Source organism: Hypoxylon trugodes (assembly GCF_022578975.1).
Source record: "Hypoxylon trugodes strain CBS 135444 unplaced genomic scaffold F4822scaffold_9, whole genome shotgun sequence".
NCBI lineage: Eukaryota > Fungi > Ascomycota > Sordariomycetes > Xylariales > Hypoxylaceae > Hypoxylon > Hypoxylon trugodes.
Window position 1 is genome coordinate 900,432 of NW_026250024.1, and position 27,985 is coordinate 928,416.

The 27,985-nt window shown below is 46.5% G+C and overlaps 11 protein-coding genes across 11 annotated transcripts; 4 read left to right on the top strand and 7 right to left on the bottom strand.

The window, feature by feature from the left end:
- Positions 1–498: 498 nt before the first annotated feature.
- Positions 499–2,683, bottom strand: F4822DRAFT_368219 (FAD/NAD(P)-binding domain-containing protein). The gene is made up of 3 exons (XM_051456234.1): positions 2,197–2,683; positions 832–2,136; positions 499–775 (listed from the first exon to the last, which is right to left on the bottom strand). The coding sequence occupies exons 1-3, from the start codon at positions 2,561–2,563 to the stop codon at positions 702–704; spliced, it is 1,746 nt and encodes a 581-aa protein (XP_051310401.1). The 5' UTR covers positions 2,564–2,683; the 3' UTR covers positions 499–701.
- A 1,418-nt stretch (positions 2,684–4,101) lies between these two features.
- F4822DRAFT_368511 (uncharacterized protein) lies at positions 4,102–5,148 on the top strand. Its single transcript, XM_051456236.1, has 3 exons — positions 4,102–4,462; positions 4,565–4,791; positions 4,862–5,148. The coding sequence occupies exons 1-3, from the start codon at positions 4,397–4,399 to the stop codon at positions 4,914–4,916; spliced, it is 348 nt and encodes a 115-aa protein (XP_051310402.1). The 5' UTR covers positions 4,102–4,396; the 3' UTR covers positions 4,917–5,148.
- F4822DRAFT_415750 (phospholipid-translocating P-type ATPase) lies at positions 5,095–10,122 on the bottom strand. Its single transcript, XM_051459262.1, is given in 4 exon segments — positions 5,095–5,414; positions 5,430–5,670; positions 5,729–6,396; positions 6,475–10,122. The coding sequence occupies 3 exon segments, from the start codon at positions 9,643–9,645 to the stop codon at positions 5,487–5,489; spliced, it is 4,023 nt and encodes a 1,340-aa protein (XP_051310403.1). The 5' UTR covers positions 9,646–10,122; the 3' UTR covers positions 5,095–5,414; positions 5,430–5,486.
- A 1,128-nt stretch (positions 10,123–11,250) lies between these two features.
- On the bottom strand, positions 11,251–12,902 carry F4822DRAFT_368528 (epoxide hydrolase). The gene is made up of 3 exons (XM_051456237.1): positions 12,439–12,902; positions 12,161–12,385; positions 11,251–12,023 (listed from the first exon to the last, which is right to left on the bottom strand). The coding sequence occupies exons 1-3, from the start codon at positions 12,573–12,575 to the stop codon at positions 11,369–11,371; spliced, it is 1,017 nt and encodes a 338-aa protein (XP_051310404.1). The 5' UTR covers positions 12,576–12,902; the 3' UTR covers positions 11,251–11,368.
- A 543-nt stretch (positions 12,903–13,445) lies between these two features.
- On the bottom strand, positions 13,446–15,051 carry F4822DRAFT_415754 (pinin/SDK/memA/ protein conserved region-domain-containing protein). Its single transcript, XM_051459263.1, has 4 exons — positions 14,866–15,051; positions 14,357–14,804; positions 14,235–14,303; positions 13,446–14,183 (listed from the first exon to the last, which is right to left on the bottom strand). The coding sequence occupies exons 1-4, from the start codon at positions 14,880–14,882 to the stop codon at positions 13,833–13,835; spliced, it is 885 nt and encodes a 294-aa protein (XP_051310405.1). The 5' UTR covers positions 14,883–15,051; the 3' UTR covers positions 13,446–13,832.
- Positions 15,052–15,202: 151 nt separating this feature from the next.
- On the top strand, positions 15,203–16,037 carry F4822DRAFT_415756 (PHF5-like protein). The gene is made up of 3 exons (XM_051459264.1): positions 15,203–15,407; positions 15,464–15,737; positions 15,800–16,037. The coding sequence occupies exons 1-3, from the start codon at positions 15,391–15,393 to the stop codon at positions 15,836–15,838; spliced, it is 330 nt and encodes a 109-aa protein (XP_051310406.1). The 5' UTR covers positions 15,203–15,390; the 3' UTR covers positions 15,839–16,037.
- On the bottom strand, positions 16,038–17,978 carry F4822DRAFT_415757 (uncharacterized protein). Its single transcript, XM_051459265.1, has 2 exons — positions 17,169–17,978; positions 16,038–17,055 (listed from the first exon to the last, which is right to left on the bottom strand). The coding sequence occupies exons 1-2, from the start codon at positions 17,657–17,659 to the stop codon at positions 16,179–16,181; spliced, it is 1,368 nt and encodes a 455-aa protein (XP_051310407.1). The 5' UTR covers positions 17,660–17,978; the 3' UTR covers positions 16,038–16,178.
- Positions 17,979–18,656: 678 nt separating this feature from the next.
- Positions 18,657–20,953, top strand: F4822DRAFT_368571 (CAF1-domain-containing protein). The gene is made up of 6 exons (XM_051456238.1): positions 18,657–19,049; positions 19,102–19,436; positions 19,489–19,668; positions 19,734–19,773; positions 19,824–20,267; positions 20,323–20,953. The coding sequence occupies exons 1-6, from the start codon at positions 18,818–18,820 to the stop codon at positions 20,733–20,735; spliced, it is 1,644 nt and encodes a 547-aa protein (XP_051310408.1). The 5' UTR covers positions 18,657–18,817; the 3' UTR covers positions 20,736–20,953.
- F4822DRAFT_368574 (39S mitochondrial ribosomal protein L46-domain-containing protein) lies at positions 20,816–22,190 on the bottom strand. Its single transcript, XM_051456239.1, has 3 exons — positions 21,995–22,190; positions 21,250–21,935; positions 20,816–21,190 (listed from the first exon to the last, which is right to left on the bottom strand). Exons 1-3 carry the CDS (start codon positions 22,041–22,043, stop codon positions 20,897–20,899), a joined length of 1,029 nt encoding a protein of 342 aa, XP_051310409.1. The 5' UTR covers positions 22,044–22,190; the 3' UTR covers positions 20,816–20,896.
- Positions 22,191–22,295: 105 nt separating this feature from the next.
- Positions 22,296–24,478, top strand: F4822DRAFT_368605 (Abscisic acid G-protein coupled receptor-domain-containing protein). Its single transcript, XM_051456240.1, has one exon. It carries the CDS (start codon positions 22,651–22,653, stop codon positions 24,301–24,303), a length of 1,653 nt encoding a protein of 550 aa, XP_051310410.1. The 5' UTR covers positions 22,296–22,650; the 3' UTR covers positions 24,304–24,478.
- Positions 24,479–27,782, bottom strand: F4822DRAFT_445952 (uncharacterized protein; the record flags this gene model as incomplete). Its single annotated transcript, XM_051463453.1, has 5 exons — positions 24,479–26,241; positions 26,295–27,159; positions 27,223–27,278; positions 27,332–27,515; positions 27,602–27,782. 5 exons carry the CDS (start codon positions 27,780–27,782, stop codon positions 24,654–24,656), a joined length of 2,874 nt encoding a protein of 957 aa, XP_051310411.1. The 3' UTR covers positions 24,479–24,653.
- Between the last annotated feature and the right edge of the window lie 203 nt (positions 27,783–27,985).

Below are 27,985 nucleotides of genomic sequence, written 5' to 3' on the forward strand. Positions count from 1 at the left end.
ACTACATTTATCGACGTCGATCGAATGCTTTACATGTAGCGGAAATACCCGTCTTCCCCTACTGACTTGCTATCGGAACAAATCGGAGCCTCATGTGAATATCAAATTCAATGTTTTTAGAGCCCTCAAAACCATCATTCCTTGCTCCGTATGTATAACCGAGGTTAGCTATGGAAAAAGTAGCAAGAAGTAAGGTGGAATACGTGTTTAGTAGTGAGTTTGGACACACGCATCTTGCCGCAAGCCAACGTACCAGTAACAGGCATAGCGCACCAGACAAAGAAGTACAGAGCATTATCTCAGCGTTGAATATTACTATTCATACAAACGGGAACCTCCCCAGCCCGCTTCACGTTCCGCCCCGTCTATCCTAGGTACCTAGTCTACTCGGCCTATTTTCTCGAAGGCATAAGGCGCCCTCTGTACATATTGTATGATGTATGTTAGTGTGGTATGGGGCCGCCACTTGCATATGCCCCTTTTGATAAAGAAACCTTATTCTTTCGTATCCGTTCTTGTAATATCGTGCCTGGCACTGCCCTCTCTCCGAAACTCCGTGAAGACAAAATATAAACGGTCAATGGGGTCATGGATGTATACGATAAACAAACAAATCCAGTTGCCTCCAATCTAACCAGCGATTTTTAACCTAAATAGGTGAAAATCGTCTAGTAAAATTAGATATTATCTAATAGAGGCATTTACTCTCGGGAAACATCCCGTCCGTAAACCTTAGCCTTGACCCAGTCAAGAGCGACGAGGACACGGTTGCGAGCTATAAAGTCGTTAGTATTTATGTTCGCTAATAATTCTAGTTTAGGGTTTACATACTGCTGAAGCACATGCTCAGATAGGCACTCCTCCAGAAGAGATAGGTGAGCTTGCCGCCAGTAGCGACGTTTCCGTTCAACCAGGCAACATCAGCGACAGCCTTTTCGCTGCCAATGTAGGCCAAACTACCTTGGTGAGAGTAGTGGAAAGGCTTGACATCCTTAATACGGCGTAGCTGCTTCTCGATGCTTTCAATTTCCTGTGTCTTGGCAGCGGTGTCGCCAGGCTTGAGATTTAAGCTGGCGCTAAGATCATGGACTTGCTGTTCCAAGGCTTCGGTCTTGGCCATGTTGTTAAATAGTCTAGCTAAGAAGGCACCTTCTTGGGAAGCGACCTGGGCAGTTGGGGCGTATCCGGCAACGGCGCAATCACCAACAGCCCAGATATCCCTGGCTCCTTGGACGACTAGGTATTCGTTAACGGCAAGACCTCGCCTCGAGTCCTTCTGAGCGGGAATTTGCGATAAGAGATCTCTGACCACAGGACGCACAGTGTTTCCAGTAGCCCATACGAGAAGACCGTAGGGGATAGTAATCGTAGACTTCTTTCCATCGGGTCCCGTAACTTCGGCTTCGACCGTCCTATCGGTCACCTTTTTAACCATGGTCTTAGTCATGATGGTAATGTCTTCCTCCTTGAAGGTACTCTCAGTGTAGTCAATGAGTTGCTTGCTGAACATGGGTAAAACATTGGGTAGAGCCTCGATAAGAGTCACCTTGAAGCGGGGAGCGATCTCGGGGATAAGCTTCTGGATATCCTCATCGAAGAAATCTCGCAACTCTCCAGCGAACTCAACACCGGTAGGACCACCACCGACGACTACCATGTGAAGCAGACGGTCAACCTCCTCCGCTTCCTGGTCCTTGAAAGCAGCGGTTTCAACACAATCCATGATCTTGGTACGAATAGCTTGGGCATCTCGGATCTCCTTTAAGAAGCAGCTGTGTTCGCGGACACCAGGAATACCGAAAGTAGCGTTCTCGGCACCTACGCCAATAACGAGCATATCGTACGGAACTTCGGTTTCGTGCACTTTTCCTTTGATGTCACTGTTATCCGTGATCTTGACAACCTTCTTATCAACATCAATGTGGGTAGCTTCGGCTTCGTAAAACTTCACAGCAGCTTTCTTGTGACGTAAGATCTGGCGCACAGGTTCCATAATGGATCGATGTTCGATGTTTCCGGTGGTACACGAGGGCAATAGAGGGGTAAAGAGGAAGTAGTTTCGAGGTGAGATAACGACGACATTGTAATTGGCAGTATCTAATTTCTTGAGTAAAGCGACTGAACCCCAACCGGTACCTAAGGATCCAATTTGTTAGACGACATAGGAATCACAATTGACCTTAATTGGGCACTAACCAAGGATAACCAATGTCTTCTTTTCAGGATCAGGAGCGAATTGCTCTTCCGGATTACGATCTAAGTAACCATCATAGATAACAGCACCAACGCCGGCAAGGAGGGACAAGTAGGTGAAGCGCCATAACCATTTAATTGTAGTACGAATCCTGCGCGGCTTCTTAACGGGAGCTGCGTCGGCATAAGATCTTATGAATTGGCGAGGTACAACTATCGCTCTTGTTCGTGTCCTTGCGATAACGGTAGAAGAGGTTAACTTTCGTGGGCATGACGTCGTACTAAAGCTCAGGGCCGGCGCATTTGAATGCACAGACAGCTGTCTGGCCGGACCAGTAAGCCTACTTAAGGCCCTCGTGGACGACGCCATCGGAACCTCGTAGCTATCGTAGACGAGGGGGATGGGCGTGTGCGATAGGTACGGATACTTGGGGAAGTAAAGAAAATAATCACAAAAAGGTTTTGGTGGACCAAGAGTTTATCTGTAGGGTCAATAAAAATTGCTTGCGCAAAAATGGTCAGCAAAGACTCATCGTCAATTGGCACTAAACTGTTAACTGACTAGAAAAAAAGGACAGACATGGAAGATGAGGAAATTTTAGGTGGATCGGTCAGAAAAAAAAAGTGACTAGAGTGACTAAAAGTAACCTTTGCTTTGTTACTTTTCTAGGAAACAAGCTTGGGACGGGGACGCTACGGTCAAGACACCGAGGAAACCGCTTGTGAAGTCCGGGCAGGGGTCTTGAAAAGATGCAGGAGCATTAGATAGACCCGGGAACTCGGAATGTCGTTATCTATACGGGATTGAAAAAGACTAGACCAAATCGAGATAATATTAACTTCAAATCGATTAGTGCTTCTAGCCCTATTTCATTAAGAATAAGTAAAATTGAGGTATTTTAGTATTTTTAAACATCTAGACCTGCCTCTCTCAAGCATCCTCAGCTTGTAACATTTAAATATCTCGGATGCCCTATTATGGTATAACACGCGGCATTTTCTCATTTTACTGTAATGAATTTTCACCGCCCTGAAAGCCTAGTTTGTTGAGACTACAAGGCGTATTCTCCGATGTTGATATAAAATGACAATTGGTTATTGGAGGAGTCTCAGCCAGAATTGTATGGCCAACCGGACTTATAAAGCGGGGGACCGGTCGCCTTGGGTATCACTCCCAATGGCGATCTTCTATTTCCAAGTCCTGCTCTGCAAATGTTGTAATGTTTTTGAAACATTTCCGTCAAGTTGACCTCGGGCTCTAGACGCCCAATTAGTGTCGTCTCAACTCTTGACCAGACTTACAAAATGATGAGCATATGCCATCTGCGAAATACCCGGCTTAACCAATCAGGTTACAGGCTTCCTGCGTTGATCTACATGTGATGTCTACACTTCAACTCATGGTATGCGCACGTTCAAGCCCGCCATGTAGTTCCTAATAGATATTTTAGAACTACTCTTCATCCTCGGCAAAGCTCTAGAATCAAACGGGCCAAGGTAACCGTTCGTCCAATCCTTACTCATGATACCATGGACATTTAAGATGCATGATTCATCGCATTTCCATTCATCAACAAGTAAGAAACTAAATGGATACGTTAATTAATAAATAACCATACGGTTTTGAGTTTTAGCAATCAATATTGCTCTGACGGTTTCTCTTCTCTTTGTAGAGTACTTAAGGGTTAGGATTGTTAACTTACAATATCTCATTGGGAAAACCCTAGGAATATTTAATTAGACGAATGTATTAAGAATAACTTGATGCTCTAGGTATTACTCAGTTATAACTCTCTAGTTGTTAATCGACCACAATAAGAAATTGGGATTTTTTCTATTAGCTAAAGAGTTGAAGAGATGATATAGTATCACCAAATTGTCCAACCACTGATATATCACTGCAGCGTGGGGGCTGAAATCATCCAGTAGCTAACTTGGAGATAGAATCAACTTTCACATTCTCCACTTCAAAATCTAATTTACCACTAGCATTTTCCATTTCTAAACCATAATCCGGGTCTATATCATACAATTTTTTGAAAGGGATAATATTCCCAGCCTTCAGATTGAAACTTGCGGATCTTCAAGGCTCAGATAACGTCTTCTTCCCCTCTCAAGCCACATACGCACAATATTAACTCCCATCTAATCATCTCAACGATAGCCAACTCCGATATTGCCCGTCACCCATAACCAAACAACCATGGCATCCGCAGTAGTAAAGTCCTTCACACTAATTTTCTACGCGCCGCCTTCTGCGGTACAAGCCGTACGTCCGTTCCCTTCTTCCTTCTTCCCCAGCTCCGATATATGCACCATCTCCCTCATCTTCCCCTATACACCCACCTCTTCCATAACTAACACCCCGCAGTGCAAAAAAGCCATCTTCGCCGCAGGAGCAGGTCAATATCCCGGTCCGGGTAACTACACTGAATGCTGCTGGCAGACATCCGGAACAGGGCAATTCCGACCGGGCGCGGCCGCGAACCCGCATATCGGGACCGCAGGTGGGGAACTGGAAGAGACGCCCGAAGTGCGCGTAGAAACTCTGGTCGTTGGTGAGGATGTAGTTAAGAGCGTTGTGACTGCTCTAAAGGGGTAAGTTTTTCTGCATCTCAATTCTGTCCGTGTTGGTGGCATAACCCGTAAGCTGATAAATGTGTACTAGAGCACACCCGTATGAGGAGCCGGCATACCATGTTATTAAACTGGAGGACTATTGAGTAGGTACGGTCGAATCACAAGAGACGGGAAGATACTTCAGCATGGTTTCAACTTCATCATCTCATAAAAGCAGATATCATACCAAAAAGGAGGTTATCATGAGATTATTTGCCTCTTGATAGGATCTAGGGGTATCTTAATGAATACTGACTATATTCCAAAACGAAGACACAAATTACTACCACTAAAACTACATTACACATCGTTAATCATAGTTCACATACCGAGTAATATTTCTTGTTTCATTTCATTCAATATTTCTTCCATTTCTTCTTTCTTCTCTTTTATCTAACGCCCTACCACTTCCCTCCGCAGCACTGCTACCCCAACTACTCCCTCCCTTCCTCTACCATACTACCAGCCGCCACAACAGCAACAGCTAACAGCAGCAAAAACTTTGAATTCGTAGTAATTCGTTGACGTATCCGAAAATAAAAGGGAGTAAAAAGGTTTCGGATAAACCTATATAAATACAAACAAACAAAGCGCAAACAAACAAAGCGCAAACAAACCAGGTATCCATCCTACCTCCCTCCCCGCCGAAGGATAAAAAATGATGAAAAACACAACTACCTGCCGTTCGTTGGCGTCGACGCCGGCATCTCGCCGTATCTTCCTCTGTGTCTCGTTGTGTCGTATGCGTTTATTACGCGGGTTTGACTCTCGTCTGCTTGTGAAAAGGCATATCCGCGTTGTTTCCTCATCCGCTGCACTTGCCGTACTTTTCTGATCGCCTTCTGGAACTGCTCCATCCTGTTTATTTTGTTAGCTTGTGATTTGTAATAAGATTTGGCTAAAAGTGAAAACGTACCTAGGACGGTAATCCTGGATGTTATACTTCTGAATTTCTTGTATGTGGTGGTACGTTTGAGGATAATACATCCTCTTAGCGTACTTCCAACAGAAATCCCGAAATAGACATAGGATGGGCAGAGTGACTGTTTGCAGCCAGAAGACGGGGTTTGTGAAGAGTTTTGGCACCAGTCCGTGGTATTCCTTGGAGAAACCAATAATAGGAGCAACGGTACCGTAGACGGCGACGAATATGTACCAAATCGCCATACTACCCGGGATAGCCATAACGTGATATTTCGTCCAGTTATTTGTCACTAACGCAGCTTTTCCAAGAACAGTAGCAAGGGTAGATGCATACAATGCGGTTCCCCAAACCCAATGACCGGCTGTTGTACCGTCACCGAGGATAAGGTCGCTGTACCAGATAAGCTCGGAGAAAATATATAGGACGATAGAGTGGTATACGGCGCTTGCAATCCAAGAGGCGAATGTGCTAACTTTGAAGAACTGGTTTTGTTGTCCCAGAGTGTAAAGTTGTGGATAACGGTCCAGCAAGCGTGCGGAAATAAACTGGTCTAGGATACCCATAACCAGAGGAGGTAACACAGTGTAGAATACGTTGTAGAAGGATAGCGTCCATGATTCGTAGATAATGGCTCCGGAAAAGACGTTTTGAAATGTGTACTGTCAATATGTTAGTCGGGTTGTCAACAGCGAATTGTGCATGTACAGAAATAACTATTAGTAATGAGGTTAACATACCCAGAATTGTGTCATGTATAGCGTGATATTCTTGTAAAAGGAGAAGAGAATGGTTTTACTGATACGTTGGTAACTCCAAGCGCCATGTACGAGGGTGAGTTTGCGGAGAAATCGGAACTGGGCAATTGAAATATCGGCCGATCGTGCAGCCTGAAGACCTTCAACACCTGAGATACCGACTCCGATATGGGCAGCCTGAATCATAGAAACATCGTTGGCTCCATCGCCAATAGCGAGGAGGATTTCCGGTGAAAATTTCTTGACCATTTTTACAACCAAAGCTTTCTGTAGCGGCGAAACACGGCAACAGATGACTGCTTTGCACATCACGGCTAGATCGTAGAAGAGCTTCTCCATTTCTCCCTCCAAAGCGTAAGTGAGCGATTTTCCATCGATGACAAGAGCCAAAGTGTCCATTTCAACTGATCCATCTGCGTTATTCCGGATGGCGTCAAGCTTCTTCTGAATATTATCTCGCGTTGCCGTGGCATCTTCTTCGTTCACAATCAAAAGCATCATGTCTTCGCTCAATAACTTAGAACTCATGCCGATGTTGATAGCCGTTTCTTGACGATCTCCAGTCAAAACCCAAACCTTGATATTCGCTTGCTGTAGTGTGTGAATAGTCTCGGGTACACCATCTTGAAGACGATCCTCAATAGCAGTCGCACCCAATAGATAAAAATCATGCTCGATAAGCTCAGCTGCCTTGTCTAATTCGTCGGCTCGGTTACCACCCACAGTGGTCTGGGCCTTTTCGAAGATAGAATGCCACTCTTGGAATTCCTGCTCAGGAATTTCTCGCATTGACAAACACAGGGTTCGAAGACCCTCAGAAGCATACTCCTCTAGGTGAAGTAGAGTTTGCTCAACGTGGGGATTATCGTCGTTCAGGCGCTCGAGGATGACGGTATCCGCACCCTTACAGTATAGTCGAATCTTCCCGTCGGGGCATCGGTATATCGTTGACATTCGCTTTCTCGTAGAATTGAATTCACAGACAGCTAGAAGCTCATATTCGTATTCCTTGCCTTCGACCTCGATGATAACGGATCGCGGTTTACGCGCAACAAACGTGTACCCCATAGTCAGAGCACCTTGAACTAAGGCACCCTCATCGGGCGACGCAGCTTGGTACTTAATCTTACCGCCTTTCTCCTCGTCTCGCTCCGGAATAACGGTATGACAGGTCGAAAGGAGGGCCAAGAAATGGTGGATTGCCTCGGCGCTTTGATCGGATTTTAGGTTCTCACGTAGTCGCTTAAAGTCGTGGATTCCAACTTCTACACCGTCCTGCACCGTAGCTCTTCGATCTTCTGGTACTTCGTCCGCATACTGTATTCCACTTATCGTGCACTGCTTGAACTCCATCATATTGCAAGTCAGGGTTCCCGTCTTGTCCGAAAATACGTAGCCAACCATGCCCAACTCTTCGACTAAACTGGACGTCCGGCAGTTCGCAGGTGTATCCGTCTTATCATAGTAGATATCCAGGTCGTCGTTAATCAGAATACCATGCCAATACTTGACCATCTCGACGGTAACGAACAACGAGATAGGGACTAGCGAAGAGAACAAAATCCAATAGGTAACGAGATCTTTAAAGATCGCTTGTACGACGTCTCCGGGTTTCTCAAGAGAATCCGGTTTTAGGTAAGCGATCGAGTCACGTCGAACTGACCGGAAAACGATCTCTCCCACCGTCGATACGACACTGAGAACGAGGAGGATACCAACCAACGCAAGGACCAAAGTGTTTAGTTGTCGTTCAACCTTGGTTCGCTTGATTGGAGCCGCGGTGGCATTACGCATAAGTTTCGTTTCGTGTCCAGTGAAGACCACAATACCATGGATCCAGGGAGTATTTCTCAAAGTAGCACCTCGCAATAACAGCTGTTCCGGATTGAGAGGTAGCTCCTTTTCTCCACCGCCAGCCTGCATAGTCAAGGTTGCCTCGTATGTGTATAAACTACTATTCGGTTGTTCGGAACGGATCCTACCCCCTAACCTACTCAATTCCGTCGGACTAACCATAGTAGATGTCTCGGGCAACGCCTGCTTAATTTTCAGGTTAGTCTCACCATCAAGGTTGGCAGTTTCGATATAGCATAAGCCTTCTGGTTCGGAGCTTGCAAGCAGGACAATATCGGCCGGAAATGGTTCCTCCGATTCGACCCGGACAATATCCCCTACCGCCACGTTGATCCATTTCGTCTCTTCAAAGGTTGATCCTCGCAAGACTCTAGCTTTCGAGTTGTTGAGAGCGTTGTCAGCTTGCTTCCTCCTATAATCCTCTACTAATTCCTTCCCTGCAGATACTAACAACACAACAACGAGTGGACCGATCGTAGTATATTGATTCGTCGGAGATAGATTAGGAATTTGTTGCAATGCCGCCGTGAATAAGAAGAAAACGTTGGCGGACTTAGAAAATTGTTCGAATAAGAATTTGGGTAAGAATGTGGCGACGTTGTACTTCGCGGTAGAGACGTGGTTGTCGACGTATTTATTCGCTTGGTTCGCCGGGGGATTATTCAAATGAATAATACGGGGGCCGAGAGTAGACGGATCCGGTTTCCCTCCTCCGAATCCAAACCTAAAATTCTTTAACTCGAACTTTTTATTTTGTTTTGCCGGTTGCCCAATATTCGAATCCGATCGTCCATGTCCCGGCTCCGTTAAGGGGAGATCCATCTCCGAATAACCCTTCTGTCCCATTCCGAGCATTTTCCTAGCCCTGCCCAAGAATCCTCCTCCCAACCCAAGCACACTATTACGATTCCGCGCATTGGCACGACCTGACGTGTCGTCCCCTGCGTTCAACGCTCCTCCATGCTGATAATATGATTGACCGTCGTCAGGGTAATCGTCATAATCGTCTGCGTATCTTTGGTAGTTATGTAAATCGGATGATTGGCTATATTGTCTATCGGAATCGACTAGGTATGGCGGTCGAGGGCCCGAAGCGCCGGCGCCGGGCGGAGGGTTTTTTACAGACGGATGGGTGGTTTGGGTACCGCCGACGAAGTCATCGTAGGATACAGATGGTCGAGCCGGATGTTCGTCGGTCACCGGTCGCCCTTGTCCACCATAGGAAGAATGATCATCGAGATCGAGTAATAGATCATTTCTAGAACTGGAGGTGCCTCCTGGAGGCGCCCTTCCAGCCATGTCGCGAAGGGGTGTATGTTACAAAGGGAGCAAGATTGGAGACATGCGGAACGCGATGAATGAACAGTATTTTTGCGAAATTAGGTCTGCTCAGGTTTGCATTTAGTAATCCTATACTCTATCATTCGTATATGATTTCCATAGGGATGATTCTGTAGTGGGTTCGTTACTAGTCTGTTGTATTATGCAGGAGTAGATGAATACGAGATGGCTGAGCTCGTAGGCGGCGAAGAATGTAAAGCATCAAACTACCAGGTCGATGAAAGTTCTAGATGGCGACGAGGGAGGGTAATGAAAGAGAAAAACCAGAAGTGGTCGCAATTGTGATAGACTCGAAGGTCAGATGCTGACAGGTCGTGGGGATTATCGTGAATACGATGCAAGGCAATAGAATCAGAGTGTCTTTTTTTTTTGGCTGGCAATTCTACCGGTACAAGGTCTAAGGTCCAAAGGTCGAAACGCAGAAATGCAAAAAGGGTAGCATTCAACATTCAAGGACCAAGCAAACCAAGCAAGCCCGAAGCATCAGCATAAGTGGATAAGTGGAACCGAACTCCCGTGTTCCTGTGCTACGTATCTAAGTACCCTACGTACCACCGTGTGCGACTGTTAATTCTCTCTGCACAGCCTTCCGTTAATAACCAGTAAAATCCGACCGTGGGGTGTGGGTAGTACAGGCACCAGTCAAATTCACACTTTTAGTTGGCAGCACCAGCAGAATTACAGGGATCTCAGCCAGCCCTGATACCCGTTCCTACGGGTACAACTTTACATCTGGATAGGACAGGCGAATAAATGTACATCTAGCTGACGAGGCTAGTTCCAAATAAGGACTAGTGTACTAGACTACCCCTGTGAAGTACTCTACGTAGCTTACGTGTGTACATCTACAGTCTCACTATTACCTAACGTCCTACTCTCAAGACAATAGAAATACTTAGGGAGGGTACAGGATATACCTAGCGCCTCTTGCCTCATAACTGTCTGAATAAGAATATTCGACGTAATGTTTTAAAGAACTCGTCCGGTGTAGCACCAACAATATGTCACTCACTCACTTTAAAAGGGAGACATAACCTTACCAACCCTCCATTCACGAGACATTTCAAAGTTGGTGAAGAAGAGGGGGGAAAGTAAAGAAAAAAAGAAAAAGTCGGCATCCATCAATTCAATGGACTTTGCCAAGAATTAATGTCACCTTTCATTGATCCTATTTTAAACATCAATTCAGGGGCTCAGAGGCTTTTCCATCGTGGCGCCTCCGACCGCAGTCAGTACCAACTATTGCGTGTCTACATACGTCTTTCTTTTGACCATACTGTGCAATAGAGTAGCATTTGCCGAAAGACCAGCGGGTGGGGAGGTTTATAGGTTATTTTTTTCTCTCTTTTCCCCTTAATATAGGTTGGTTTGTTCGTATCACTTAGCCACCATAATGTGATAATGTGGTCTCTATCTGATGCTAGGGATTCATAGACCCTTGGCATTGTTCTTAGCTAACATGCATTTCATCATGAATTCCTACCAAAAGGAGCCATTATCATGCGAGCCAAAATTTCTCAGGCTAGTCAGATATTACACAGTATAGAATTCAACCCTCCCCCTTATTGATCGTGAATATCGAGCAAACCATACAATACGCGCACTATACTACAATTTCAAGATAATCATCTACTAGTGTCCAATGTTAGTAGTATTTGCAGCTACGGATCTACTGGAGCTTCTACAACGCAGCCTTGAGGTCATCTCCTAGAACACTCTTGACAAAATCCCCAATGAACTTATTAATCTCATCAGGTCGCTCAACCATAAGCCAATGGTCAGCACCCATAATAACATCCTTCTTCAAGCCCGCCTCAAAGTACTTCTCCTGGCCATCCGCCAAGCGAGGCGGCAACGCCTTATCCTTCTCCGCCATAACCAGCGCAGCCGGGATCTTGATCTTAAACTCGGTATCCTTAGCCAGCGCAACATCGTCATCACCATTCAGATCACGCGTGCGGTACCAATTAAAGGGCCCATTGAACCCATGGCGCGAGTGCTCCTTAACGTAATGATCGATATCCGCAGCGCTGACGATGGGGGATTGTCCGATGTTCTCGAGGTTTTCCTCGACGATGCCGATGTTGATCGCGGTGGGACCTTTGCCGTCTGGTGTTCTGCCGCCGAAGAAGCCGTTCATGAGACCGCGGATACGCTCGGGTGATTTGTTCATGATGGCCTCGCCGACTGGACTGGCGAATTGGAGTTGATACGTGAAATTGGGTAACTTTTTCACGATTTCCTCTAGGGACATTTTGATTGGCGATGGGGGCATGTAAGGTACGCATATACTGAAGATTCCGCGGATCAATTCGGGGTAGTATGCGTACACACGCCTATAGTAGATTGGGTCAGTGCATAATCCATATCTAAGTGTTACACGGGATTATATGGAGTAGTTTGTGTGGTTGCGCAAGTAAGGGAATAGGGGGTTTGGGACTGATAAATCCAGCAAAGAGCAATTAAGACTAACCAAACGAAAAACCCGCCCCAGTCGTGGCCACCGAGGATAATAGGTTCATCGCTATGAGCCTTGATGATGCCTGCCATATGGGCGGCCATGTTCTTGAGGGTGTACTCCTCAAGTGCCGTGGGGGCAGAGGTCTGCCCATATCCCAACATGTCCGGGACAATAACCTGCAAGCCTAGAGACTGGAGGTAAGGGACTTGGTATCGCCATCCGTAACTAAGATCCGGCCTATTGACATTTGTGAGCGATAAACGGACTTTCCTGGATAGAGAAATACTAACCAGCCGTGGAGGAGAAGAACAGTGGCAGCCGGCTTGCCCTGCGGTTTAGCTAGGACATAATAATATTTAATATCCCCGAAGGAGATGAACTTATGTTCAACCCTAGGGTCATTTGGGACCAATGCATCGAGTGCCATGGTGTCCTTTGATCGAGGGACTTCTTATGATGATGAGTTGGTGCCTGACTACCTAGGTAAGGAACACCACTTCTACATAAGTGGATGGGAAAACACGAAAGTAAGGAGAATCCGGGCCCGGCTGCCTATTTATACAATTTACTCCGAGAGCCGGTCTGTAGTTCGTCCGATTCTTGACCCTACTTAATCCTTGGGAAACTTCCGAAAAGGGCAACAGACGACGCGGGCACTAAATGTGACTAAATGCTCCGTCTATGTTTCCCGTATGTCCCACACATTCCCGCCTTCCGATGCTATAACTAAATTTTAATGAATTGTCTGACGCCAGCAAAATTCGACCGGTGTTGGTACCCCCAATAGGCGAATAGAAGCCCACCATTGTTTCATTGGATCTTGTTCTACTATGTAGTCCGTTAAATTGTACGATACCAGATAGCCTTTCAAATGGTTACGTCTAATACGGTAAACAACATAATCATACACGGATGCTATAGGTAGGCATCTTTAGCCATTGGTAGTACAATTAAATCTTCGACATACATAATGCATAACCACTAGTCCGCCAATCGGTAGGTTTTGCGATCTCGAACGGAAAAGGCGGGGGGACGAAGACGTACAGTATCATCGTAAGGAGGTATGGAATTACCTATGCAATTAGTAAAAGCCGAGGCTCTTATAAGCTAGGTCCCACCTAAGGAAGGGATACGCCAATCCCGCGTATATACTCAAGGAAAATTGCTGGTGTCGGCATAACGGCGGCGCGGAGCTGCCGGGACACGGTCCTAATCGATTTGCGAAATCCGGTCAAAGATGGGATTGGATGGTAACCGGAGCATGCATGTAATATCTCGACTGCTAACCCGACATATAATCATGCATTCCTACCTGGATGGTCTCAATATTGAATACAAAACCTTAGCATTGCATTGGGTAGCTAGGGATTCTTAGCGATACGGGGAACATGTATCGTTGGGTCTCGACGGATTTAAATAGCCTAGGAGTCCTAGTAGTCTGTTCAATATCCTCTGGTATCATAGGCGAAATGCGGACATGGTGCAAAAATGTATGCATATATTCGACTATCACTTTTATTCATGGTTAGTTCCGAGACCTCGAAACTTACAGCAATAAACCCCAGACCATAGAACAGTACCGTGTGAAAATAAAAACCGAAAACGCCTGTATTTCCAGCCAGCCATCGCCAGCGCTTAAATAGAATGTGGAAGAAAACCAAATCCAAACCAAAGGTGGCGACCTTCAGTAAATTACTGTATCTTCGACCTCCTCTATCATGACGTCGTCTGCCCTGTCAGGCTCTTTCTCATGATGACCGACCTTACCGGTACGTGAAGGGGGGCGATTAGCAGTAGCAGGAGTGGGATTAGATGGTGGAGGATTGTCAGTAGGGTGCTCATCATTAGTTTTACTACCCACAGTATTCTTGGGTTCAAGCGGAGGGGGTTCGGTTGGGATACCCAACGCTTTGAGTTTTCGCTCTTTTCGCAGATTGAATTCGTCAACCTCTTTATCGATGATATCCTCGGTATCTCGGATTTGGTTCTTTATGATGCGATCTTGTTCGTCCGTGGGATCCCATGGTAGGTAATACTATTGCTCTAATTAGCAGATGTACTGGCGCACAGGCTGGGTTTCGCATACTATCTTGGGTTCGCTCCTCGTCTCCAAAAAGCGTGCCATCGCGAGCATATTGGAATGCTTTGTTTTCATCTAGGCTTTTTGTTAGCCAGGGTTGTCGCGCAAACAGCGAAGAACTGCCTTACAACTCGCTCGTCAAACTTGATCTGTTCCTCCTCTCGTATAGCCTTGAGCTTCGCTAGTTTCTCTTCTCTATGCTTATCATCCTCGGCTCTTTGTTGATGAACTCTTGCCTGCTGTCGTCGCTCAATTTCTTGGCGTCTCTTTTGCTGCGAGCTAGAAGTGGTTTGACTTAGTGTGCTTAGCAAACCACCAAATAACCGCTTTCCGCGCTTTCTCTCTTCCTGACGCGCATTCTCGCGACGGTCTGTAGTAGATTGCTTCGATGTGGGCGACGCTTTAGTAGTTTCGCGCCCTTTTGAGTCTTCCTCTAATCGAGTTCTTTTCGGAGACTGTGAAGCCTTGCTATCGTCCGGGGAATGCGACGATGCTTTTCGCTTCTGTGAGCCACCTCGTTCGTGTTCTGGTTCAGCGTTGCTCGTCTCGCGCTCTGGACTACGACCATTAGGAGGGCTATCTTAACAATTAGCGAATTGCGACCAATAAGAATTGAGGGGATGGGGTTGTCTCTCACGTGTCGTTGGCCGACATGGTGTCGATTTCCTCAAGCTAGAATTGAACAGTGAGCATATGTGGGTAGAAAGAAGATATAAATGAGTATCGCGATGAGTGATACAATGCAGTATATTAAGATTAAACAGTATCCGGTGCTGATCTGAGTGAAATAAAGATTGAAGTATCGCAAGGCTGAGGATGTAGAGGAAACTGAATGTGGACAGAGCGCCAAGTACGACAATCAGAGTTGGATCTAAAATGGCAAGGGTAGGTACCTAGGTACCCACTTATAGAATATTATGCAATCTTGCATAAATAAGTGTGCTATCGCCCCCACCTTTATACCTTAGCAATATGCTTATTGCTAAGAAAGTTCAACCTCGCGCCAAACAAAGAAATCTCCAGAAAATAAGTGGCAAGGCTGAGAAATCGTCTATTGTTGACTAACAACGACTGATACAACAATCCTCTACGTGTCGTCGCGTGTTTCTTTCTTTCACAGCATCCATTCTTTCCCGAAACACTCAACCTTCTCAACGCCAACATGTCTCGCCATCATCCGTAAGTACTACCAGCTGTTCTCCCTCCAAGTAGCTAGCTAACACTTCATTATACAGCGATCTTGTGATGTGCCGCAAGCAATCTGGCATCGCCATCGGCCGACTCTGCGACAAATGTGACGGAAAATGCCCCGTATGCGATTCCTACGTCCGACCGACCACCCTCGTACGCATCTGCGATGAATGCAGCTTCGGCAACTACCAGAACAAGTGTGTCGTGTGCGGTGGCGAAGGCATATCTGACGCGTTCTACTGCTTCGAGTGTACGCGGTTGGAGAAGGACAGAGACGGGTGTCCAAAGATTATAAATCTGGGTAGTTCAAGAACAGACGTGAGTCATTCCTTTCCGACAGTAGTTTACCTCGCTGTTCAATATGCTGACTTGCTTCGCAGTTATTCTACCAAAAGAAAACAAATCGGACGGGGTACTAGCCCCCATGATGCCCGGGTCTGGGCGGTGGAGATTTTAGGTCATTGGTGTTTTACGAAAATATTACTGTTGGGCTCACACCCGAACAGAAAAAGGGATCGTACTTTGATATCAGCATTTGGCCGGCGTTTTGAGGTTATGGCAGGTTAGCCCATAGGCGGAATTTACATGTGACTACTCCTGATATCCAATCTGAATTGATTCTTTATTAAAGTCCGACGACTCATAAAAGTAAGGTTCGTAAAGGATGCTTGCTTGCTTGCCCGATCTGTCCCTGAGTGATGATTATCTACAAGAAATTGATGTACAGAACGCCTCAAATTATAAAATCCATCTAGTCAGCTAAATGTAGCTGACCTTAACGCCCATACCAGCTGTTGATTTCACCTTATTCCATCCTGTACCGAGGATCCTCTGAACCCGCTCGCGAATGCTTCTTCTTCCAAACATAACAAGTATACTAATGACGAAAGCAACCAATCTCATGAGCAACATCGGGTTAGCTTTGAATGTTGCCCCCATCTGTTCAATAACGTTGCGAAGATTTGCTAGAATCATCGCAGCCCGTGCAGTAAGGCTAGAGGGTGCTGTAGCCTTCTTCCCTTTCGATACGGGTGACTTGGGTGGCCTTGATAGCGCAGATCCACTAGAAACGCTCCGAGGTTTACTCCGGGGCGCGGGAGTACTCCGAGTTTGCTCGATACCGTAATCAACCTCGCTACCTTCACGTTTAGCCCTCTCTTCATCTAATCGACGTCGTTCTCTCGCTTCGTTTTCTGCTCGCAACCTTCTTGCCTCTTCTATATCCTTTTGTAACTGCTCCTCTTGTTTCTGCTGTTCTTCTCGTTCTTTCCGTTCGGACTGTTGCTGCTCCTCTTGTAAACTCTGGAGAGCCTGTAAGAAAGCATCTCTTCGTTCCTCATCTAGTACCGCGCTGACGCTAATGAACTCCCTAGCGTAGTCCCATTCGTTGTTGCGTAGCAAAACATGTAGCGTGTATAGTTCTAGGATCTTAACTCTAGCATTAAGATCACGAGGAGTATCAGCACCACTGGCACCTTTCGATGATCTTCGATTCCTTGACGACAGCCGTGGAGACCTAGTGGCCTCGAGTTGCTTAGATATATCAAGGTTCGGTGTGCTCGACGCAGCCAAATAATTCTCCAGCCGCTTCTGATTTACAATTTGCGTCTTAGCATGAGCAAGCAGGAGCGTCGCCCTAGAGCTGGTTAGTACCTATCAACATATAACAGTAGGTCCAGGCAAGATTTGGCCGTTGTATAGTTAGGTCATGCAGGCCTAACTACACCGCCTAAAAAGAAAACCACCTACAGATTTATGACGACATCAGAATCAACCTCTCCTTCCACACCGTGATATCCGAACTGCACAACCTCTTCCCAGACATCGCCATCTCGAACTTTTTTACATAGGGTCCGCCATTCCTGGGTGCCGAAGGCGTCTTTTCCTTCGTCGGAATCCAGCTCTAAAATGGCATTCAGAATCGTCAGATACAAGCTCCACACCTTTATCCTTGTCGACTTTGAAGCTCGAGCGACAGGGGCCGGTTCGGTTAATCCATTGACATCGGATGTTTCGGTGGTTGGGGTGATTAATGGTAGGACCGTTGATAAGGCTTCCGGCAATCGACGCGTGAGAAATAATTGTGATGCTTGTCGATAGGCTTTGGAGATGTTATTCGACGATGGGCGGGCTGACGTTGAGGAAGCTAACGACGATATTGAATTTGAGAGTACATGAGATGAGAAGCTCTCGGAGACCGTTGGGCTCAACGTGGCGGTATAAGATCCATCGAACGACATGTTTGCGAAAACTTAGGCAATTCAGGTAAGAATTGGTCTAAATATTAGCTTCAACGTGAATGAAGGGAGATTAACAATTAGAAATCATAGTAGTAAAAATGTATGGACGTGTCAACATGAACATTGTTGTAGTTGGAGTTCCTAGAAAGCTGCACATGCAGGAACAACAATGGCATGTGGGACCTGACGCTACGAAGCCGAAGTTCGCGTTGTCTGGTATGCGGGAAGGTTGGACTTGCTAAAAGACGTACTCTTTTCGGTGATTACGGCATGTTGTGCCTCGGCTTATCGGCGACACGTTAGGTAGACTCCACCGGACCTAACAAGGAAGTTGCATTAGCCCCTGTGTCGCTTACCTAATTAAAAAAAGACTCAATACGTCGACCAATCAGAGCTTTCCTGTTTTCCCTAATGCACCCCGGTTGCTACCCCCACCAACCTAACCTCATGTCTCTTCAACGTTCTATCCTTAAGACTTCATGTGCAATATCGTTGCTGCCTCAGACTTCACGTTCGTTACTTCTGACTGACTGAATTCTCAATAATTACATGTTAATTGGCCAATGTGAACACCTTACATAAATAAAACGACGGTCGAAGACAACTCCTTAACGTAACGTGTAGCCTCAGATCTGAAAAAGATACCATGACAAAGTCCTCATACAGGCTACATGAGCAAGCCATATGGATGACCAACATCCGATTCAAAATGAAGATAAAAACATCAAAGGATTGTTTTGGGGATTTCTGGTAGTAATTACCCCAGGTCTCAGCATGGTGTTCTTATGCTAACATCACGATACAGAAATACAAATAGTCGCGATCTCCTATTCATAAGTTAGGGTAGTCGCGAAGCCATGTATATATCCGTGCATTTCACTATTACAACAACGCTCTTTCCCTGCCTTATTGATTGTTATGGAGAGGTTTGCTTTAGTGAGGTGATTGTATTTGATAAACCATTGCCATGGTGATTCTAGGTTGCAAGTTATTTTACAGTGCTACACCTTTTCCTGCGCCGAATTTTTTTTCTCAATAAAAAAAACGCCGACCCTTTTTTGATCTTCCCAGAGTTTATATGCGCCGCTTTTCTACTACGTTTATAAATAACGAGGCTATCTTCGCCGATTTTTTTTGAGCATAATTCATACCGAAATCATGGAGGTCGATAGGAGAAATTTCTTCTGGCTCTTGCCTACTATGCTATCTGAAGCACAGAAAGCACGATTCGTCGCGATTGACATTGAGATGAGCGGCATCGCTTTTACGCAGGATCGAGGCGGCGTCAGACGTTCTTTCCAAGATTCCTATACCAAAATCAAAGAAGCAGCAGAGGAATTCCAATTATTACAGATTGGGTTCACCTTCTTTCATTGCGACGAAAAACTTTGTAGGATTTCCACCCCACGACAAAATATGATAACTAACATGTGAATTTCCAGCCGGATACAGAACGCGCACATTCAACTGCCATGTTTCCCCGTTATTTCCTATCGCGTATTTCCCCAACTATTTGACCCGGCAACTGGATAGAAAATTTAGTGTTTCAGCACGATCTTACAGTTTTCTCCGACAACACAATTTTGATTTTAGCCATGCGTTAGATAATGGCGTCTATTATTTAAATCGTGAAGAACAGAGGGCTGCGAAAAACATATGCATATCCACAACCAATAAGCAACACATTGACCCCCTAACGCTTGACGAGAATTACCAAAATTTTTATAAGCATACCAGGGCGGCAATCGAAAAATTTATCAACTTACACCCCCAACCGGTATGTCTCCCTCTATGATAAAATAGCAAATCCAAAAGCTAACATATCCTAGAGTGGTACACCAACTATCATAAAAAATCCCAACGGAGGCGACCTCACCAAACTGCAGACTCGTCTAATACATCAGCTCGTTCGTGATGAATATCCACTTTGTTCAGCTGAAGTAGTGAACACGGGAAGTTTGACGGGATGCGTGTCTATTAACTTAATAGAAAGGGCCGAGAAACCCGAGGTTCGTGATACACCACCCAGCTACGGCATTCATATTAGTTACTAAGCTAACACTACTTGAACCAGTGGGAGTTGGAGAACCTCGAGGCAGCCCAGAAACTATCTGGTAGGTGCTCTAATACGCTACACATTTGTCTGCTTGCTCTAACGTTTTAGGACTACAAATTCTGTTGGAAGCGTTGGCGGGCGGATCCTTTGCTGAGAGGGTGAACCGTAAATGGGTATACCACGACAACCCTGGTACGGGGCCCATAAAAGAATTGAATAAACAATTCGACTTCTACCAGTGTGAAGCCAGTCTAAAGGAGTCTCGGCCAATTCTAATTGGACACAACATATTCCAAGATCTTGCCTTCATCTATCAAACCTTCTTCGAACCACTACCACCTGGGTTCGGGGACTTTCTAACTAAGGTCCATGGGCTCTTTCCCCGAATCGCAGATACGAAATTCATGTACCAATCAAACAACCATATCACGATACGGAACCAGTCTCTAGAAGGGCTTCACAACTACTACGCGAAAATACAACATCCCATAATCGTTAGTTGGCGAGAACCTGGCAGCAGCGGGGCCGCCGCTCATAATGCCGGCTTTGACAGTAAGTTTTCAAATCCCTTTTCATTCCTCGAAAATATTTTTCTAATTCAATCTAGGCGAAATGACGGCGATCCTATTCCTGAAGCAGACGCGCGCTCTTCTAACAGCGGAGGGGCGCATGAACAACGCGCCGAACGGTCAGATCGCGAAGAGCGAGGGCGAGAAAAAGGTCATCAGCCTCCTCGATGTGGAAGAACCTGAAATGCTGGAAGCCCTACGGGGATGGAACGCTCTCTTCGAAGACGAGACGGACTCCAAGGAACCGGTTGTAACCGAGAAGAAGGTACCGGCCCATAAGGGCGATCTATCGATGGTACCAAGGGAGAGGCACCCAAGTGGTGACCTCAATATAATCCCCGCTTGGACGGACCCTTTCTGGAGGACCTACGGCAACAGGACATCCATCGCAGGGGTGGGCCATGTGACCTTCACACGGCCCCTCCTGTATGGTGGATGTGTGGAGGATTAATGCCAGGAGAGACGGAGGTGGAGGATAGGCAGGAGTGTACATAGTGACTTGAAAGCATGGTGAGTCATGTAACTACCTGCACAGTACAATATAGTACATTGCCTTTACAATGGGTTTCGTTGTATATTACAAGAGGCTCTATGTCCTAATTTCCACCCATTCTATCGGTCTGCCATCATATTCCTTACTGAGTGGAAGTAGTCAGAGGGTAGCTTTGCCTTTAACTCCTCCTTCGTAAGCCAGTTAAAATCTCGAAGGCCGAACCTATTACCATTCAAGTCTGCTTGACCGGCCATAATCCTTCCCTTCAGAAAGAACACCTTTTCGCCCCTCTGCTTAAGAGATGTGTCTTCGTTGAATTCCGGATGTGTTACCATATGGGCAACTGGCACACGACCCACCAACCAGGTGTTCATGTTTACGCCTGCTGCGTATTCTAGGGCTCTTGCTGCGGTCTGTAGATATGTTTAGTATTTATTCTCGGTCTGGTAGATATTTCCAGAGTTTGACAAACCTCATGTAAATGTTCGTCTGTTGGCACATCCTCCGTCGGGAAATGCCATTTCCCATCGCTGCCTTGAACAATCAAGTAGAGTGTTCGGTCAAGTTTGCGATCTAACCTCCTTATATCATTTGTCTTGTCTGCCTCAGTAATCCGGTCCATTGGTCGTTCAACGGGAACAATTTCATCCGGTTGAGCTTCCTCGCCATCTTCAGTCACACGGTTCTCAGCATCCTTAAGTAGGATATCCCGTATCCTTCCCTCATCGCTTAGTGTACTTCCTACTAATAACTCGTCGTTCCAAGCATTACGTCCCTGGGCATAATATCGTCCCAATTCCTTCGCTGCTATTCGACCCCGCTCCTCGAATTTGATTCTCCAGTCTAGATCGGACGCTGTGTCCTTCTTGAAGAAGAGGGTATGTCTGAAAGGTAAAACTAATCGTTCGTTCAAGCGTTTCTGGTAGAAGTAGAAGGCGTTCTCAAACGGTGTGAGAGCTCGGGTGAGCAAGGGCGCTCGGGTTAGAATAACCCCGGACTTTATGCGGTATTCTGATCTACGGGATGCGGTAAAGGGAGGATGTGGTTGTGATTCGGTGGGTTTCAGGTGGTGAGCTTCGGCTGCCGCAGCTGCCTCGGCGCCGGTTGAGTATGTTCGGAATTGTGTAATTCTGCAGCTGGCGCATATACTGGATTGTCCTTCCAGTAGTTATTAGTATTAAGCGAGTACATGTGAAGTAGATATTGGGAGGATTTACTTCGTAATAAAGCAGCGGCAGCATTGCCTCCTCTACTTGAAGCAGCCATATTTGTATGTAGCTTTTGCAGGACCTCTTCCGGTGTCAATGGCAGAGGTTCCGCAGTTGCTTAAAGTCGTTTTTTGATGTCGCGCGACGAATCTTCAGATATTGAACTTTTTTCGAAGACCCCTGTCTGGTTCAAGTGGGAACTGGGTCTTGTGTACAAGCCACATTACTATCTTATCATTGCTTTTTGTGGCTTGAGGATGTGTCATTAAATCGATGGATCCAATAGAGTTGGACGGATCCGTACATATGTACGTACCCAGGTAGCGGAAGTGGGCGGCTGAAGTAATTGATTGGTGGCTGGAATGAAAGGTGGGGGCCCTTTAGTGGATGGCCGTCGTCATCTTGTCTGGGGAAATCGACCTGCCGAAGTACTTAGCAACAAGAACTTCGTCCGTTTCAACTTTCAAGTTGCAACACAAACTTCCTTCAATACATAATGTCATTCGGTTTCCGATTCGTACCGCCACCCCCTTCGAATGTATCCGTCACTCGTTGATCAACAATAGATTACGTCCCTATCCTTGCGAATAAGCTAGCATGCTATCGCACGACAATTCTTCGTAGTTGTTCGTTCGCATCCAACCTCGAGTAATTTCCATTTTCCAATGGGAGCCGCCGACTGCTCAGATGATTTGTGTACGGCGTCGGGCCTAGCCACGCCCTCGGCCTTGTCGACAACGATATCTCTCGCTCCTTTCATAATCACATTTGTGGCTGTATCCATTTTGGTCTCGCAAAAGATCTTCCCATATCTGGCCCGAGTCCAGAATTCGCGCGATGGCGAAGACCACTTCCTCCCTTCCGATGCCCCTCCTGCACTTCAACAAGCCCATGCCGAGCATGGTGCAAAATCCTTACGAAGACGAGTAGCAGAGATCGCTTTTTCTACGACAGTTGGGTTAGCAGTTGTCTTGGGCGAATTGATTTTGTGTGAAATATCCGAATTAGTTAATCCATATGCGCGGGCGCTGGCTCTGAGAGTCACTGTTCCGACCCTTTTGTTCCTCCTCATCGTTCTAATTCCCTTTCTCGAATTCCAATCCTTGATTTCTCGCTCAGGATGGTCTTTTCAGCGTACATCCAAGGGACATATACCTAGGGCTGCTTGGATACTTCAATTTGTGGTGTTTGGCATTTGGTTATTCGCTTTTTGGTCGCTTGGAAATCTTGTCCCAGTAGGAAGCGAGGCGGTGCGACCCAGTGCTAAGATGGAAAGAGTGCGAGTCGAACCTGAATTCTCAGCTAGCCTAGCACGCGCTTGCCTTGAGCGACTTGGTGTTGTTGGGATTTCACTTATGGCCTTGTTGTCTGGTTTCGCCTCGGTTTCGTCGCCGTGGCATACATTTGGCAGCCGCGCATCTCGACGCCCTGTCACAGAGGCGGATGTTGCTCGCAAGCAAGCAGGCCTTGACGCAACAAACGAGATGTTACTTTCAAAACGACACCGCCTACAAAGCTTACTACGTAAAGTAGCTGAGACTTCCCCAGGAGATAAACGCGGGTTCGTCACAAAGGTCATTGGCTCCATTCGTGGTGGGGGTGATGCCGCGGAAATTCGCACATTACGTCTTGAAATTGCTGGTCTCGAAGCTATGGAGGCAAATCTGTCTTCATCATTGTCTATGCTGCGATCTCGGCAAGCCAATTCAGCCCGTGCTGCGACGTTTTCTGGAAAACTTCTGCTTATGCCCACTTACGTATTCAGCGTGTATTGTGTCTACCGCATTATAGCGACCACCCTGACTACTTTGCGACGTCTCTATTATCCAACAGCTTCATTTTCCTCCTCGGATCCCATCAATCGATTCCTAGGTCTCTTAGCCAAACACTGGGATCCAAAACTTGACCAAATCGCTTGGGCTAGGCAAATTTCGTTTTTATTATCCGGTGTCATTCTTGCAGCAAGCGCGAGAAGTGCAATTCAAACATTCCATCTTTTCGCCAAGTGGACTCCCGGACTCTTATACCAAGCCCAGGCGAATTTAGCTCTTCTAATCGGGCAGATCAGCGCTATTTACGTGATCTCTGCCGCACTACTTTTGCGAAGTAATCTTCCTAAGGACGTAGGAAGTGCGGTAGGCGATGCCCTTGAAAGTGCTCTGGAGCCGGGTTTTGTGGATAGATGGTTTGAAGGTTGGTTCCTGCTAGCAAGCATAGCAACAGCAGGAGGTATCTGGCTAGGCGGGAAGATCAACGAGTGGAGTGAGGGTGAATGGGACGATATTGGCATGGAAGAGATGGGTCAGAAACGATCATAACATACAACAAACTTACATCAATGACACAAGTTATCAATACTCTCAGGCCATTGAACGACTACATCGTGGCAATAACACAACAGTGACGAAGAATATACGACATAGTGTCGGTCTAGAATATCAATACTGGGTTTAAAAAGACAACGCATCCTGATGGCGAAGATACAAGCCACCCGCTACCTATGGAACTATCTAATCTACAAAGCATAGATGCTAGCTTTCTCCGCCATGCTCCGTACGTCGGTTCACATCAACTAAGTGTGTATCCAATAAGGGGAGGGAAGACGTATATCCCGCGACCTAGGTCACCAATCCATGGATAACCACACGACTAAATCCAAGAACTTGCCTCAAGGCGGGTTCATTTTCACGAATATAGGCTGATTCGTCCGGGGCGTTCTAGGTAGCCTGGCTGGCCTAGATGACTCAACCGGCCGAGCCGCTGAATTCGGCGGCGTGCGCGCTCCATATTGCCTGAGCAATTGCCCTACTTGTCTTCTAGCCTTTTCTATTAGTTGATCTGCGTCGTCCTGATCCGGCCACTCTGGTCTCGCATTCTTGCAAATTTCCAGGGGGCACCTCCTATACCACCCTTGCTTAGCGTCTGCAACTTCGAATGGATGTTTCCCGTTCGGATCCCCAGTTAAGGCTGCCTCGCCATTTTCGAGGAGCAGACTCTGAACCCAACTTTCTTCTAGTAGATAAGTCGCATACTGAAGAGGGGTGTATCTAAAGCCCCGGGGGTTAGGATTTGCACCTCTTTCGAGGAGCATTTTCAGAAGCTGGCCGGTAACCGACCCATCACTCCGACCGTGCCCCTCATGAGGATTAGAGGGTCTAAGGGCAGTGAACACAATTCCAGGTTCATTAATAAAGTCGGCGCCGACTTCTATGAATAATTCGAGGAAGTCCAGGCGTTTCCATAATACGCATAGTTGAAGAAGCGTCACCCGTTCCGATCTAATTGGCGTTCGAGGAAGTCTTTCGTCGATGTCTGAATTAATCGAAAATTTATTCGACCAAACGGCACGCTTCGCTTCGGGCGTGAGGCCGTCGAACGGTTGACCTTTGAGGTAGTTCCGCGCCAATTCCGGCCACCTAAGCAACATAAGCGCGGCTATAATGCTTGTCATCTCATGGCCCTTTTTGTTCGCTCTAATAGGAATTTGTGTTTCTGGGGGTTCAATATATGCACATAGTGTTCCCCACTCCAAATATCGCCTACGTAAGTTCCCGTTTGTGAGAGCTTTCAGATGCATACTGCCGGGAATGAGGCAGTTTATCACCGATTTCCACACCGGTCGATGTTCGACGATGAGGCTTCGGCGGTCTCTTAATGCTAGGTCGGTCATCTCAAGACAGTGTTCCTCGTATCGACTAGGGCATCTCTGGTGGCGATTTAAATTCAAGCCGAATTGTTGTAAACCATCGAACATAGTTTGAACCTCTAGAGTGCGAATTTGGACATCCGTCAGAGCAAATTCCTTCGCAGGCCTTGGTCCAAGAGGCTCCTTCGCCGGTGCGAAAAGAAATTCCCTCACCGTATAATGAGCAATACTGACTTTTTGGTGCGGGAGAACTTCGTCATCGCGCCGAAACACAGTCGGGAGCTTTTTCTTCAAGTCCGTTACCTTAATAAGACAACCGAGTGTGTCCCTTAGCGTTCCAACGGAATACATATGCATCGCGCCGTATCGGACGTTATGCAAACACGCCTGTACCAATACCTCAGCACATTTGATGTTGGCGGTGTTGCTACATATTAGAACAAGAGCCGTGTGAGCGAAGTCGCGTTGCTCACGCGGTATGTCGTTGAGAATTCTCTCATACGTGTCAAACAAAGTCTCTGGCAGATCTGCAAGGGTCTCCCGTATCCCATCCTCATCCGTATAATTGTTGCGATTGATGATATCGAGCTGGCATGCAACCCACCGAAACCTAAGCTAGGCATTAGTAGCCACTCTCCAAGGCTGCTTCACGCAAACACTCACATCCCTCTGGCATTTCTTGCTAGTTGCTCCTCTACTTCCTCTCTAAAATCTTTCGACCACCAGCAGAGTTTCTCGTTCCTGTTGAGTTGCTTGCGGACGTATGTTCGTATCGCCTTCATGACGTCGCCATTCTCCATTGTGATAGGTGTGTAAGGGATGCGGCCATCTATCATTCTATCTGCTATCTGGTCCACTTCCATCGAATTGGTGTCACGGTCTCTTCCCTCTTCAACCATAGTCATTTTGTCTTTTATGTCTGGTTCTTCGCGACTTGTCATCAGTAATGAGACATGGTCGAAAGATTCGTCCGTTCCGATTTTAATTAGCACATCAAGCAACCTTTCCCGCGGCCTTCTACTCTCGTCGATAGCATCGACCACCAAATAAACTCGCTTGCCTCGCTGTGCGATTTGCCGTGAGATGGCTAGGAAACAGTCGAGAAGACTTGCGATAGTAAAATCCCCCTTGTGTCTTAATTCTTCTAGTTTTTGGGGGATAAAACGGCCGGCCTGTCTACTCAAATCGCTAACTATCCAACGCAAAAGGTGCATTGTCTCGTCTTGGTTCCGCTCGTTATGGCAGTAGTAATATGAATAGCCGATGGAACAGCAATGCGTCGCAATGGTATCAATGAGGTACGAGGCAAGAACTGTTTTTCCCGCTCCAGGAATTCCGTAGATCCAAATGAATCGCCGGTAACCGCTGGCATCAATTGAACCTCCGTCGAGCCACTGTTTCCATCCCTCGGTTTCGGTCATCCATTCACAAGTCCCGACCTCCCGCTTATTGCATTGCTCGCTGTGGAATTCGCGCATGTCGATTTTGGCTGGCTGGACCCAAGCCAGGATAGTTCTCTTCGCATTTTCTATTTCATAATTTAGCGAGGTTAGAAGGGACCCCGTGTAAATCACAGATATCTAGGTCTTACCGTCTAAATTCGCCTCTATACTCTTCATACTACAACTAAGGGTATTGAGATTCATCCTATTTCGACAAGTCAGCCAGCGAATTAGAAGGCCTAATATTGCTCTACCCACGCAGTATCAGTCTGTATTGCCAGGCTGAGTTGTGATTTGTGCCTCTCGAGTTCGTCCCGTAGCTCCTCGGCCTTCGTTTGATGAATCGACGACCACTTAATCGTGTGGCTAAGGGCATTCGGGGGCGCTTGAGTGAGGATGGGGACATTGATGCCCTCCATTCTCCGTCTCCTATTCCCACCAGCTTCAGGAGGCATTCAAGCTCACTGAGCGTGTGCTGACACTGGTCAAGGGATTGCGAAATATTTCTGTTGTCGGTAGTTCCTTCACCATCTTCGCTAAGAGTTATGTCGAGAGTCTCTAGGATGCCCTTTAACGTATTTGCCCCTAGGGTAATATCCCTAACGACCTTAGGAGCATTCTTCACACTTTTCAGGAATTCCGTGAAGCTATTAGCGACTCTAGTACTCAAATCAATGACACCGGGTATAAGGATCATCGGTTCAGCCATGATGTTCGATAGGAGTCCGGTAAAATATGTTGATATGTAACACAACGATGAAGATGGATAGAAGGCGATATTCGATTGAGGAAGAAGTGATTACTTATAGCCCGGTATTCCACTTGTGTGCTATCTGGAACGCTTATCTAGAGACAAATACTTGCTGGAAACAAGAGGCACAATCCGTAAAGTTTCATGCTGAAAAGCGATGG